General features: G+C 33.6%; 1 protein-coding gene across 9 annotated transcripts in view; it reads right to left on the reverse strand.

Annotated features, from left to right (window-relative positions):
- Positions 1-15,725, reverse strand: part of dab1a (DAB adaptor protein 1a) — a 309,435-nt gene that overhangs the window by 58,884 nt on the left and 234,826 nt on the right. For 7 of the 9 annotated variants that reach the window (XM_056480769.1, XM_056480776.1, XM_056480771.1 and 4 more), the window contains 4 exons: positions 12,270-12,401; positions 10,885-11,004; positions 7,703-7,741; positions 3,884-3,946 (listed from right to left, as the gene is read on the reverse strand). In XM_056480769.1, coding sequence (XP_056336744.1) covers positions 3,884-3,946; positions 7,703-7,741; positions 10,885-11,004; positions 12,270-12,401 — 354 coding nt within the window. The remainder of the gene's footprint in view (positions 1-3,883; positions 3,947-7,702; positions 7,742-10,884; positions 11,005-12,269; positions 12,402-15,725) is intronic. The other 2 variants (XM_056480778.1, XM_056480775.1) reach the window with 2 other exon arrangements.

Genomic DNA, 15,725 nt, shown 5'->3' on the forward strand with positions numbered 1-15,725 from the left:
CGCCTGTTATTTTCACGTCTTCTCTCTGTCTAATTTGCCATTGTTCTTAATTCCCCTCTTGCAGAGAGACTGATTGCCGCTGTGTTTTTTATTTGATCATACACTTGAAGTGATCTTTCCATTTCCTTTATTCAAAGATCACACAGCGACAGCCATGATTAATCATCCTCGCTCTTTCATTTGGAGAAAGGGCAGAGGTGTTTAGAGTCATTTCTCTGTGCAGACTTTGCAAAGCACTCTCTGATCAGCGTCAATCCCTCAGTCATGCTATGCAAACTTTACCAGTGCTGAAACTACCCAGGACCCAAGGGGCCCGCCGGAGGTCAAGGTTACTTTTGATGTATAGTGTTGGCTGTAGTTTAGCAAATTGTTTAGTTGTGAAACAGTGTTGTACTGTACTACTCTTTAAGGTTAGGAGATGTTGGATGGTGTTACCTTACATTTTAATCCTTAATAATGTGACAAATGACATATTTTTACGTCATGTAAACAGCCTCTGAGGCAATAAACTTTTTTTTTACGCACTCATAACCCCTTCAATGTAAAAGTTTGTCCATGGGAGGTAATTTATGGATTTATGTAGTGTTTAGGTTTCTGTTTTCACAATAATGCAAATATGTGTATGTTTATGTAGATACATTACTTGCATATCTAAACTTCACATTTCAGAAAATCTGTACAATGTAAATATATATTTTCATAAATAAAAGACGTAAATAAAACTAAAGTATGATTTATAAGAAAATAATTTAAATGTTTTATTTAATTTAATTTAATAACATTTTCTAAATGAAAACTTTTCCTGGATATTTTTTCAATGTTAATAAAAATATTTGTCTTATAATTAAAGTCTGGCTACTGCTTCTTTTTGTTTTTTTAACTTTGTTTCCCCACCAGTAGATAAAACTAAAAAAAGTATGTAAAGTATGTATGTACAAGCGTGTTTTAAAACAAAATACTTTTCGATTTAAACATATTTACATTTAATTTAATTTACTTACAACTTCTAAGTAAAAAATAAATAAATAAACATTATAATACTAAATATTGGTCTTATTATACTGTGATTAAACAACTGAGCAGTTTATCAATTTTTTGCTGGTTTGCTTCTTTTTTTAACTGTCTTTTTGCCATAAGTTTGGGAAGTATCCTTCATAGATCTTGCATTCACAAACATTAACTTGCAACTTATATTTTAAAATCTACTCAGATGAATATAAATGTCTTATACAAAAAAAAAAAAAAAATATATATATATATATAATAATTGGGGAAACAGAAATTGGGGAAAAAAAATAAACAGGAGGGCTAATAATTTAGGGGGCTAATAATTCCGGCTAAATAATACATATATAGGCGGTTCATTCCGCTGTGGTGACCCCAGATTAATAAAGGGACTAAGCCGAAAAAAAAGAAAGAATATATATATATATATATATATATATATATATATATATATATATATACACAGTTAAAGAATTATTAGCCCCCCTTTGAATTTTTTCTTCTTTTTAAAATATTTCCCAAAGGATCTTTAACAAAGCAAGGAAATTTTCACAGTATGTCTGATCATGTTTTTTCTTCTGGAAAAAATACGATTTGTTTTATTTTGGCTAGAATAAAACCAGTTTTTACTAAAAAAAAACATTTTAGAGACAAAATTATTAGCCCCTTTATGCTATATCTATTTTAGTTTTTAAGCTATATATATATATATATATATATATACACATATATATATATATATATATATATATATATACACATATATATATACACATATATATATATATATATATATATATATATATATATATATATATATACACACATATATATATATACACATATATATATATATACACACATACAGTTTAAGTCAGAATTATTAGCCCCCCTGAATTATTAGCCCTTTTTCCTCGCTGTTATCAAGGCCCAAAAGTGATGTTCGTGCCGATTCAATTTGACTTGGCCAATCTGTCTTTTTGTTTGCTACGAGACGCGATCAGGTGTTTGCCAATCCTGGATTTAATTAAGTGACAGCAAACAGATGTTTCTTTCATGCTTCCGACTTTCACATTTCTATCTTCGTGTCAGCAACAAGTGAAGGAGTTCTGAAGTGTCAGGTTGGCGTTCAAAAGTCGTGTACATATTTGACGCTAGAATGATCATGTCCAAAGCTTTACTTATGAACATTACTTCGGCTTTTGAAAGGGACAGACTGGCAAAGTATTGGGGGTCGCTGATGTGTTTATTGTTTTGTTTGGCAGAGTCGCTTTTCTGACTCGAGCCACAGGTGACAAAACAAAGCAGCACCTGAGGATACAACACCTGCTGTTGTCTTGGTCATGGTGCTCGGAGCACCAAACATTGTTGGGTGTAAATCTCTGAAAGGGCCGTCACGCTGAATTAGTGTGGTTTGGCATCGCGGCTCTCTTCTAATTCACAGGTGGGACTTTGGCAGCTACACAGTGGAGCTGTCAGGAGCTGCACCATCAAAAGCCGCACTGCTTCTGAAGTCATACCCAAAGACGAGCGGAGCTTATTTAGAGGCTATAGCAGAACATGTGTAGTTCCCTTCATAGCTTTTAACTCTTTTACTGCCATTCTAACAAAACAACAACAAAAATGCTGCAGAGCTAGTTCTTTGGTTAAAGGTGCAGTATGTAGGATTGACTACTGACCCAGTGGTTGAACTCAGTATTACAGTCCAAATTCAAAATATTGAAAAGTTTTTAAAAACGTTTTTATTTATAAAACCCCACTGATGATGATTCACCAAACAGGCAGGTTGCCAGATTGATGACGCCAACAGGAGTGAGGTCGCCTTAAGATCAAGCCTTACACTGCAAGTTGATCACTTAATGTTTACGTCTGAGTTATTTCAACACAATCTCATGGAAATTCGTAACCTTTTTATATAGTAGCTAATTCGTACAAATTCGTACGATCTCATTCGTAAATTTAATACGATTTGCTCATTTGTCAATGACGGTTGGATTTATGAGTATGGTTTGGTGCCATGCCTCCTTTTTAATTTCATACATTTTCGTATGACTTGAACGAATTTGTATGAATTAGCCACTAAACTGACAAAACTTAAAACAGCTACATTTCTTCATGAGATCAGGCTAGATATTTGTATGGTTTGCTAACTTTGACAGTATACAAGTATACATAAAGAATATTTACACATATTGTAATTGATATAAACTTATTGTTGTAAATTGTAATCATGATTATATATATATATATATATTTATATACATATAAATATACACATATACATATACACATATACATATACACATATACATATACATATATACATATACATATATATATGTATATGCATACTTGTATATGTACATATATATATATGTATATGTATACTTGTATATGTACATATGTATATGTATATGTATATATATATATATATATATATATATATATATATATATATATATATATATATATATATATATATATATATATATATATATAAATATATATATATATAATCATGATTACAATTTACAAAAATAAGTTTATATCAATTACAATATGTGTAAATATTCTTTATGTATACTTGTATTTCAAACGATTATTTTATAAATAAATAAATATATACATGTCATTATTTTTCCAGCTCCTAATTTAAAATTCTAACAGAATCATTTGTAATCCTCCACAAACATCTTTGTAAATGGACATATGCTGTTCAAAATCATTTATTATGTCTTGCGTTACATTATACTCATAGAAGCTAAATTATTGTTTTGGAGAACTATGCTAGTTATGATTTGAAGTTCATACTGAAGTGTCAGAATTGATGTTTGTGAGTTCAAAAGGTACCATTATTAAAGAACATTTGGTAGTGTACCTGATATATGCTCTCCTCTGATTGGTCACGGATGGGCTCGTGTCCGGCCTCAAATACAATGTACTACAACCATCGGCAGCAGAGGAAGATAAAAAAGGCAAAGGGGACAGGAAAAAGGTGAGTGCGAAAAGAAAAGAGAAGAGAAGAGAGACTGATTGATCACACAGAATGAACCCCTGCAGCCTTGACCAAATGAACTCCGGTCACTGAGCAACATGCACTGGCCTAGCAAAGCATTATGAGCCCTTTCGTTCATCCTTCAACACAACTATAACTGTAAGTCAGCGCTGGGAATAACATTCACTCTCCACATTGGAGACGGCTTAAAGAAACACCAAATTTTTCTGAGGGAAAAATTACGAGGTATTCTTTCTGACCTGTGGCTCCGCATATATTCAGTCTGAATTCTGCCTTAAACTATTTTATTAAGCCATTTATCCTCTGTGTATGCGAATTCCTCTGTATAAACAGGGTGATGGTGCAAATTTCACACTATTAAATAGTAAACTAATGACTAAAACAGTATGTTGCATGCTTCCTTAAAGAGATAGCTCACCTAAAATGAATGTTTACTCCTTTACATTCACGTACATGCACTGATCCTAAAATTGTTACAAACCTAAATGAGTTTCTTTATTCTGTTGAACACAAAGGAAGATATTTTGAAGAAGGTTGGAAGCTATCTCTTTAATGAAGCATGCTTAGCATGTTAGCTTAGCAGAAGTAACATATTTGGAGCATATGAGAGGCCATCCACTCAGATTTAGGGCTATTTTTGAAATAGAAACCCCCTATAATCCCATCTCTGTGATGTATTCCTCAATAACACGTGGAGCTTGCAGAGACGGGAGCGATTTTTGGCAAGCAGCCTTCAAGCTAATCACTAATTCCTGTCCATTCAAGGCCACATTAAAGCTAATGGCAGAATCGTCTCCATTTTCTGTGACATTAGATCTAATGGCTTAGTCATTCTCACTCACACACCGACTGTCACCATTGGCTAATTCATTGTGTTTCACGGTTAGCCATTGGCTAATTCGTCACTCTTAACAGCAAAGTGAAATCAGAGCTGCACTACTGCATATATTGACAGATTCCTAAAGGGAAAGTTCACCCCAAAAAATAAAATTAAACTGCTGTTAATGTACTCACCCTCCGACCACGGTTTTCGAAATGTAAAATATTTACTGCACATGTTTATTAAAGTTAAAATGAGTTGTCATCAGTCATTTTGTAGGTTTATACAAAAAAAACGTCTTCAGTCTTCAATATTTTTAACCAGTAGGAAGCCTTTATTAGTGAGTTATTAAATCATTTATTCAAACTGATAAAAAATAAATGAATAAATATAAAAAAAAATAAATTAATAAATAAATTAATATATATATATATATATATATATATATATATATATATATATATATATATATATATATATATATATATATATATATATATATATATATATATATATGTATATATACACGTATACATATATATATATACATATATACATACATATATACTTATACATATATATATATATATATATATATATATATATATATATATATATATATATATACATATACATACACATATATATATATATATATACATACATATATATATATATATATATATATATATATATATATATATATATATATATATATATATATATATATATATATATATATATATATATATATATATATATATATATATATATAATATTATGACAAACAAACACAATTGATTATAGTTGATCTATAGTTGTCCTGGAAGGCCGGTGTCCCGCAAATTTTAGCACCAACTTGCCTCAATGCACCTGCATGGATGTTTCTAGAAAGACTAGAGCTTCATTAGCTAGCCCAGGTGTGTCTGATTAGGGTTGGAATTAAACTTTGCAGGACACCGGCCCTCCAGGACTGAGTTTGGACACCCCTCATCTAGAACCTCTAGTAAATTACTTCATTTCAAAACCCATATGGAGATTAACTTGATTTTTTACTACAAATAAAATGTTGTTTTTTTAAGGTAACCACGAACTAATCATGGTTTTACCACACTGACTGTAGTTTAACCAATACATCTTCATTAAACCTGGTCAGAGGTTAGAATGCCACAAATAATGTGCAGATTTTTACATAGACCAACGGACCCTTTTCACAAGCCTGTTATGATGCATTTAACGTTCATCAGCATCTTAAATCCTTGAAATTTTTTTTATATAATTTTGACTTTTTAAAAAAAAACGTACAAACATTTCTATGTATTTATTTGATCATCTTTCCTTCAAATTAAATTAAAAAGCGAATTACCGTTAGTGTGAAGGGTTTCTAATGCAGCGTCTATGGGACAGGACAGTAAATTTGACGTTATTCTCTCCTCTGGCTGCCATCATCAGTCTCACACATTATTTTTTCCTGAACATCTTTACAACATCATCGTGAAGTCCACCGTGCTCTAAGTTTTTCCAACTATGATGACTTCTGCTACTGAGAAACCCCAAAATGCAAAAAGGGTCTATAATTTTGCTTCAAAAGACCACAAAATATCATCAGGAGTCACCGATATTAATATTAATGTGCCTGTAAAATGTTTTGTTGTGTTTGTGTAGCATACCTGTCAACATTGGGATGTAAAGGGATATCCCCCAACACCCCCTAAGGGGTTGTTATTATTATTATTATTGTGAATACTATTATTAATTATTTGTCTGTTTAAATACGCACCCAAAACCCAGAGTGTCCACTTTCACTCCACTTCAAATCGTGTGTACATAATCTGTTTGGGAAATAGCGTCTATTTATCATTATGGAGCGCGTCTGACAGTGACGCAACATTTCATGAACTGACTGTTTCGAGAAATGCATAGGAGGGTCAGCGGCACCTGTAATGAAAAGGAAGGGAATCCCGCCATTTTTATATTTATTTCAACGTGTTTTCATGCCTAAATAAAATAAAATCACAGAACAGATTCACATTTAAGAGCAAGATGCGCCCCCTGGTGGTACGGCGGTATGGGTTGCACATAGGGAGAATCGGCTCTTTAATGTTTATAGCCACTCTTCATAGAAATATTGAAAATACAAGAGAAATACAGCAAAATACCGTTACAGGGTGATAGCGGGATAGAATTGTAAAATACGGGAAAATCCCAAGAAAAATGGGAGGGTCGACAGGTATGTTTGTGTGTTTTAAGCAAAAAAAAAAAAAGTAAAAATCTAGAACAAATCAAATGAAGAAAAGAATCAACTCGTATGACCTGAGGGTGAGTAAATTGACAGCAAATTAAAGTTTTTGGGTGAACTATCCACTAACGGACATCTTGCTAATTAAAAAAATACAATCACACACAGAATCTACAGAATACATACATACAGTAGACTATTTCATTCTCAATATGATGCACACCGGACAATACGGAAAGCCAATGCAATGCATGTAAACACACACACACACACGCAGCCCAGATGAGATGTGTTAAAGCTGTCTGTTTTCAGTACAAAAAAACAAAGGAGGTTCCCGGAAATGCTACTGCATCAGTTTAATCAGAAAACCCCCAATTCATGAAAGGAAAAGTTACCACGTTACAGCGACGATTCCCCTTTAATTTCCATATACAAATGATGAAACAACAAGACTTATTAGTTCAGGAGGAGTGAGACGAGAGCAGAGAAAATGGAGTGGAATTATTTACTTCTGCGGATGAGATTAAAGGCATATCATTGAGCAGGAGCCCTGTTTAATGTGACAGCGAGAGGCAATCGTTCAGTCAGACATAATGATTCACGGTTTATTTCAAAGCGTTACCTGATACACGGGATCCTCCACGTCTTCCTCCAGAATGGTCTGCAGGAGCGATTGCAAAAAAAAAAAAAGAGTGGAGAACGGAGACAAGAAGGAAAAGAGGAGAGCAGAAGATCAGGAAAAGAAAAAATAGAGACAGTTTCTGGTCATTAGCAGCGCCCTCCTATAATGTTTCTAAATGTGAGCAAAGAAGGCTCTGAAAATAATGTAAAAGGTGTTTAAACTGTTTGATCTTTTGCTTAAAATATAATTTTTTCCCCCTTTAAATAATTTGAACAATTTTTAATGCTGTAAAGCAGTGTTTCTCAACCATGTTCCTGGAGGACCACCGGCTCTGCCAGCCTGATTTCACAAGAAAACGTAAGTATTTTACGTTTTGACAGTTTAGTGGCTAATTCGTACGAAATTGTATGATTTTAAAAAGAAGGCGTGGCACCTAACCCCACCCCTAAACCCAACCGTCATTGGAGGATGAGAAATCATATTATATTGTACGAATTAGATCGTACGAATTCGTACGAATTAGCCACTAAATCAAAAAGTTACGAATTGCCGTGAGATTGTGTTGGCTCTGCACATTTTACGGGTCTCCTTAACCAAACACACCTGATTCCGATCATCAGCTCATTAGCAGAGACTGAAAGACCTGTGATGGGTGTGGCAGACAGAGGAGACAACCAAAACTTGCAGTGCCGGTGGTCCTCCAGGAAAGTGGTTAAGAAACACTGATGTAAATGACAAAAGATTGTAGTTTTGGAGATTATACCGATACCAAATACCGGTGTCTGATACCAAAACATGACCAAACTTCTGAGATAACAAACTAAAAACAGTCTCACTTCCTGCTAGCTCATTTGTATAATTTTATTCATACATTTTAGTAAGTATTTCTCATAGCCCAATCATGTTTAGGGGTGGAGATTGGAATCATGCCTCCTTTTTAAAACTGCATGCTTTGATACGACTGAAATCGCATCGATTGTTTATGAATTAGCCCTAAAATTAAAAATATGGTATGTTTTCTCATGAGATCAGGCTGAACAAACAGACGTTCTCTTCCACATTGATTCATAATACATTCAGTTACTGGAATTTCTTAATCCTTGCTCTGATGGTGAAAATGGGGATTTTCCTGTCATTCCTTTAAAAATGTCAGACAGCTCATTACAGCTGTATTCCAAGAACTGAATTTTAATATTCTAATTAATAACATTTAATAATATTATCCACAATTGGCACAAGAACACAAAATGTAAGGAGATATTCACATCTCATGCGGTGAAAATGCGACTATGATGCGCGATTGAATGGATTGCATTGAGGTCGGAAGTGGGACTGAATTTCACTGCTGAATTTCCCTCCTTGTACTGTAGCATAATCATCTGGGTCATTCAGACAGAATGTGTTTTTGTATTGAAAAAGTGCTATACATCGCGTTCAGGAACTTTCATTCATTCATTCATTTTCTTTTTTAGCTTAGTCCCTTTATTAATCTGGGGTCGCCACAGCGGAATGAACCGCCAACTTATCCAGCATGTGTTTTACGCAGCGGATGCCCTTCCAGCTACAACCCATCACTGGGAAACATCCATACACACTCACTCACGCTCATACACTATGGTTTTAGCACTTGTTGTCAGCAGGAGCAGAATATCAAAATGTAAAACAATAAATACATATTTACAGCCTTCTTCGCTCATATTTATCAAAGATACCAACAGTAAAACAGGCACTGTATGTAAAAACAGAGCAAAAGCACATTGTGTAAAATCAGGCAGTGAAAATAGGAGCAGGAATTTGGCCATAAGGCAAGCCCGCATACCAACAAGACCTATGATTCAACATACAGGAGTAGAGAAGTGGAAAGAGCTGCCCGGCGACTGGTGAAAGCTGGATGCTTATTCAGGAATTGTAAAAAACTAAATTAAAATAGGGAAAAAAAAGCTGCACGGTAACTGAACCTGCATTGTAATGACCAAGGACAACATAACAAACTGCTGATGTTTAGTTAAATATGTTCAGATATACATTGCAATAATTACCAAATTAAATATGTAAAAGTCTTTTGACTAATATAATATAAAAACAATAAACTTTAGAGTATTCTTTGTGCAACATTTATTATATTGCATATTTATAATGAAGTATTTATTAACAACACATGAAATAATTACAGAAATGCTAAATATATGTATTATATTTATTATTAATTGTGTTAAATCAACATAAATGAACAGAAATATTTATACATTTTAACTTAATTTAATAAAAATAGAAACAAGTTGTTTAGTATCAATATAACATATATCTATATATATTAATATAACATATGTTATTAATAAAAATAAAAAAGAGAAAGACCTAAATGATTAAATTCAGAAATGTTTAGACCGCACTCAGTTTAAATGAGACTTTTACAGACATAAAAGACAGAGCTTTTTATAGTGTTTTCTGCTTTGATTCTTACCTAAGAACTCATTAATTTACAATCTGAAAACAAAACAAGTGTTTACAAAAATGTATCATTAAAATAAATGAATGAAATTAAAGATACATTAAAATGCTAAACCCATAAGTTAATTTTAAAATCAATCACTCTTGTGTGTAGTCATAAAATAAATTCCATTATTTATAGACACACATAAAAATAAGTTATTGCCGTGCAGTCTGCTTTAGGTTTTACCCAAGATCTCATTAATTTACAATGAAAAGCAACAGTAGTAAAAAAACGAAGGAAAAAAATCTCAGCGAGCACTCTGCCTCATATAAATCTAACTATGCTACTCTCTGACATAATAATAATAATAATAATAATAATAATAATAATAATAATAATAATAATAATAATAATAATTATTATTATTATTATTATTATATATATATATATAATTATATATATTATATATAATTTTATATATATATATATATATATATATATATATATATATATATATATATATATATATATAAATAAATATATATATATATATGTCCTATTTTAGAAATGTGTTGTTTTCTGTATCTTTATCTTATTGTATTGCACATTTCATCATCCCCTTTTGAGTTTGTTGTTGCTCTTCTTCATGCTCCTAATCGCCCGCTGATGCGTACTCGTGTCAGAGCTTTGCAAACGCTGAATTCTCTTTAGAATTTGAATTCATGAAGGTTCATGGTGAGTGTGTTACCTGATAAACAGCTTGTTCGCACTGTTTGTCTTTCTGAGCTTTCTTCTCGATCTCCTCCCTCTGCTTAATCTCATAAATCAACTGGAAAAGGTCGCGGAGGTCGAGGATCACCGGCTCAGCCTGAGAACACACGCGGAAAGATGAGCACAGGCACAGAGATTCACAAACACAGAGGAAAAAAGACTGACAGTTTGAAATGAAAATTATCCGTTCATGCTGGCAACTGCACAACCGGAAAAAAGCAAGTCAGAATCTAAAAGAAGCTTTACATTCATGGAACAAAAACTGTAAAATATCTATCTATCTATCTATCTATCTATCTATCTATCTATCTATCTATCTATCTATCTATCTATCTATCTATCTATCTATCTATCTATCTATCTATCTATCTATCTATCTATCTATCTATCTATCTATCTATCTATCTATCTATCTATCTATCTATCTATCTATCTATCTATCTATCTATCTATCTATCTATCTATCTATCTATCTATCTATCTATCTATCTATCTATCTATCTATCTATCTATCTATCTATCTATCTATCTATCTATCTATCTATCTATCTATCTATCTATCTATCTATCTATCTATCTATCTATCTATCTATCTATCTATCTATCTATCTATCTATCTATCTATCTATCTATCTATCTATCTATCTATCTATCTATCTATCTATCTATCTATCTATCTATCTATCTATCTATCTATCTATCTATCTATCTATCTATCTATCTATCTATCTATCTATCTATCTATCTATCTATCTATCTATCTATCTATCTATCTATCTATCTATCTATCTATCTATCTATCTATCTATCTATCTATCTATCTATCTATCTATCTATCTATCTATCTATCTATCTATCTATCTATCTATCTATCTATCTATCTATCTATCTATCTATCTATCTATCTATCTATCTATCTATCTATCTATCTATCTATCTATCTATCTATCTATCTATCTATCTATCTATCTATCTATCTATCTATCTATCTATCTATCTATCTATCTATCTATCTATCTATCTATCTATCTATCTATCTATCTATCTATCTATCTATCTATCTATCTATCTATCTATCTATCTATCTATCTATCTATCTATCTATCTATCTATCTATCTATCTATCTATCTATCTATCTATCTATCTATCTATCTATCTATCTATCTATCTATCTATCTATCTATCTATCTATCTATCTATCTTAGATAGATAGATAGATATATTATTACATTTCACATTTAATGTAATTTAATGCAATTAAATAAAAATCATTTGTTCATTTTACTAAGCCAATAGTAACACAGACAACACATATAGAAAGTCTGGTTTATGACACACACTTCTCAGGCCTGAGTACTTACAGACTGAGCCGTTTTGATGGCCACAAACCGATGGTTTCCCTCTTTCCCGCATACATATCCAAAGGCTCTGTGGTCCGTGATATCCTTCGCGATGTAGGAAATCTCATGAACTGCATGATGGTGCTGAAGTACCTGTAGGCAAAGACCAGAGGCATTTTAAAATGACATATACAGCCTGAGGAGATCAACTTTAAAGGGTTAGTTCACCCCCCAAAAAATTAAATGACTTCCCTTCATATTATCCCAACCACCTGAGACCTTCAGTCGTCTTCAGAACACAAATGAACATATTTAGATGAAATCCAGGAGCTCTCTTATCTTCCACAGACAGCAACAGTCCAGACACATTCAAAGTTCAGAAAGGTACCAAAAACATAGTAAATCTGTCGTTCAATCTGAGTGTTAAAAAGCTACAATAATATATTTGTGCACACAAAAAAGCAAGAATAAAAATGGTTTTAGAAAGATAACGATTATAGCTTCATAACATTCTGAACATACTGAAAATACATTTAATGTTAACGATGTTTTTTCTGGACTTTTGACCATAGACTGTAAAATATATGGACGTAGTATCCGTGACGTCACCCATAGGTTTCTGAACACTGCAAAAGAAGCTACAAGTAGGCGCGGCCAACCGTCGCCATTTTGTTCGCGCGTCATCGCACCCACGGCGGGATACCAAACAAGGGCAAAGAGGCGGAGAGTGAGCGGAGCTACAGACACCTGCTGGTACTTTGCTTAGACCTGGCAGACAGACTTTACTTTGGGAGAAAAGCTTGATACTTTATTACCTGCGACTCGTTTGTGTTCTGACCACATGTGCTTGGTTCTACACAACATCAATAAAGTGTTTAGACTTTTAAAACACTGTAGTAATACACTGAGCGACTAAACATTGTTCTTATGAAGTTTTTCTACAGGAGGAAAACGCGAATTACTTCCAAACACTTTAAATATAGTGTGTGTTAGTAAATGCAAGACTATTGATGAACTCCAGCATAACACTGTATGATAACGCTTCAGATGACTGTTTTATAGCCTACAGCTAATCACTCTGTCACATTCTGGAGTGCTTTACAGCTCTAAAGAACATTATAAATGATAAATGATCTTAAATAAAACAAAAACATTTATAGAGATGGTATACAAGTATATAACTTTACTCACATGGGAACCGGAGGCCACGTGAATGGTTTGTGAGCACAATTAAATGCACACAGCATCCCATATCATCTGATAATTGTAAGAAATAAGTCCAAAAGGCAGCTGACTGTGTAAAGCCACATAAAACAAAACAAAAATACGATGAATATGGCGAGATCAGTGGCTAATCTGCCGGATTCAGCTGAGGTGAAGTGACGGCGACCAGCAAGACCTAGCTGTCACTCAAGTGACCACGCCCTTAATTATGCAAACTTAATATAACCTAATATAAAGGAAATGGATGAGTTATAAAAAAATTCACCCCCCTCACTGTTGTCATGGAGGGTAATAATAGCTATATACACCAAAATCGTTCTTTGTACCAGGCTGTAAACACCTTTTTTTCTGCTGTAAAGTTGGCCATTCTAACAGTGGGCTCAATTGCAATTTGCTCTATTATGGAGCCGTTTCAGTTTAAGTTACTTCCGTATTGGCTTCCCGAGGGACAGCGGGAGGTTGCCGCTTGCTTTTGACATATCTGTATTATTGTAGATGTAGATTGGAGGGTCAGAGAGCTCCTGGATTTCATCTAAAATATCTTAATTTACGTTTTGAAGATGAACGAATTTCTCACGAGTTTGAAATGGCATGAGGGTGAGTATTTTAATGAGTACTTTTTTATTACCAGACTGAATTATAGCTTAAAAGCATTTTATTTTATGGTACATTTTATTTTACTGTGATTTAATATCATTATTTTATTACTTATTTATTAATATTATTATTGATAAATATATTAACTTTGTATTATCAGACTGAATTATAGCATAAAATATTTTATGGGAGTTGAGGATTCACGTGCATTACTTTATTCAACAGAGAATGGTCAGGCAGGCAATGGTCAACACAGGAGCAAAATAAGAGCGTACAGGCAATCTGAAATCATAGTCTAAACTGGCAAATAGTCAGGTTAGGCGGCAGAGAATCAAGATGTGGAAAACAAGGCAAGGATTGATACATGGAAAGTCTAGACTGGATTACATGCTTAGTAATGCTACCGGAAAAAAGACTCAGCCCTGATGTGTGTGAGCTGTATAAATAGTCCTAGAATTAGTCCGTGATCAGCTTCTATCTGTGTGTGCGCAATCTGCGGGTGAACTGCAACTGGTGTGTGTGAACAGGTAAGATGGGAGTTGTAGTTCTTTTGCTGGCAGATTTTGTAGCTTTCCAGCAATCTGTATGGACTAAATCGCTGGTGGTTGTAACAATGGTAATTCATTTCTTTTCTTTTCTTTTCTTTTCTTTTCTTTTCTTTTCTTTTCTTTTCTTTTCTTTTCACTCAGTCATTATAAATTTATTTATTTATTTCCTATTTTCCAACCTGTCCTTCATAGTCGATTGAAACCATTGTGTGCACCAAAGCCTCTAATGCAGAAGCAACAAAGTTGCATTGGAGCACCAATTTAACCATAAAAATCCAGAAGGAGCACCAGGGACCTGCCTTCAAACAGCGGATGGACATGGAAATGAAGGGGGACATTAACCCAGAGAGGGAAATGGAGGACAGAAATAGGTCGAGAGCAGGGAGCGAGTCGTCCTCAAGGCTGATGGCTGAAACTCCAGGGCACTAGTGTCAGACTCCCGCCGCTGAAGAGCAATCATCTGCTGAAATCTACTGCAAGTGGCAATCTTCCCCTCACCACCCACTTCATCTAAAGTCATTAAAACATCACTAACACAATACACACGCCACACGCCGCATGCTCGGGGCGGGGGGGAGAAGGCGACACGCTCTCCAATGGGCCTGGCTGTTAACTTGAGAGTTGCAACAGTGGATGACACCTTATGACAACCCGTCTGACTGCGAGCTGCTATTTTCCCTGCTGAAATATGAAGTGTTGTCAGTGATGCGTTACACAAACTTTGAGAAGGAGGCTCGCTTTGTTAAGAAAAACAAAGTTTTGAATGAGGTTAATAGGTAGCTTTCACTGTAAAATCCTCATGTCGTGAGCCCACGCAAGCTTAATGATTTCACGCTTACAACTAACTGATTATTTTACATTCACGTTGTCAGGGGTGTGCTGCAGAGGCATTGAGAAAGAGTAGTACAATTCAGCATGCTTTTTAAAGAATCCATTTGAATGATCTGTACAGCACATACTGCTTTTGGACACTTATTTGCAAGTTATTTACAAATGCTGTCAATGAAAAACTATTGTCGCAAAATTGAGGAACTTTGAGGGAAAAAGCTTTTGGTTCTATAGAGCTTATAATAAAAGAGAGATTGTCAAGCAGATTCAAAAAAAGTAA

This window comes from Danio aesculapii, chromosome 20 (assembly GCF_903798145.1).
Source record: "Danio aesculapii chromosome 20, fDanAes4.1, whole genome shotgun sequence".
NCBI classification, from domain to species: domain Eukaryota; kingdom Metazoa; phylum Chordata; class Actinopteri; order Cypriniformes; family Danionidae; genus Danio; species Danio aesculapii.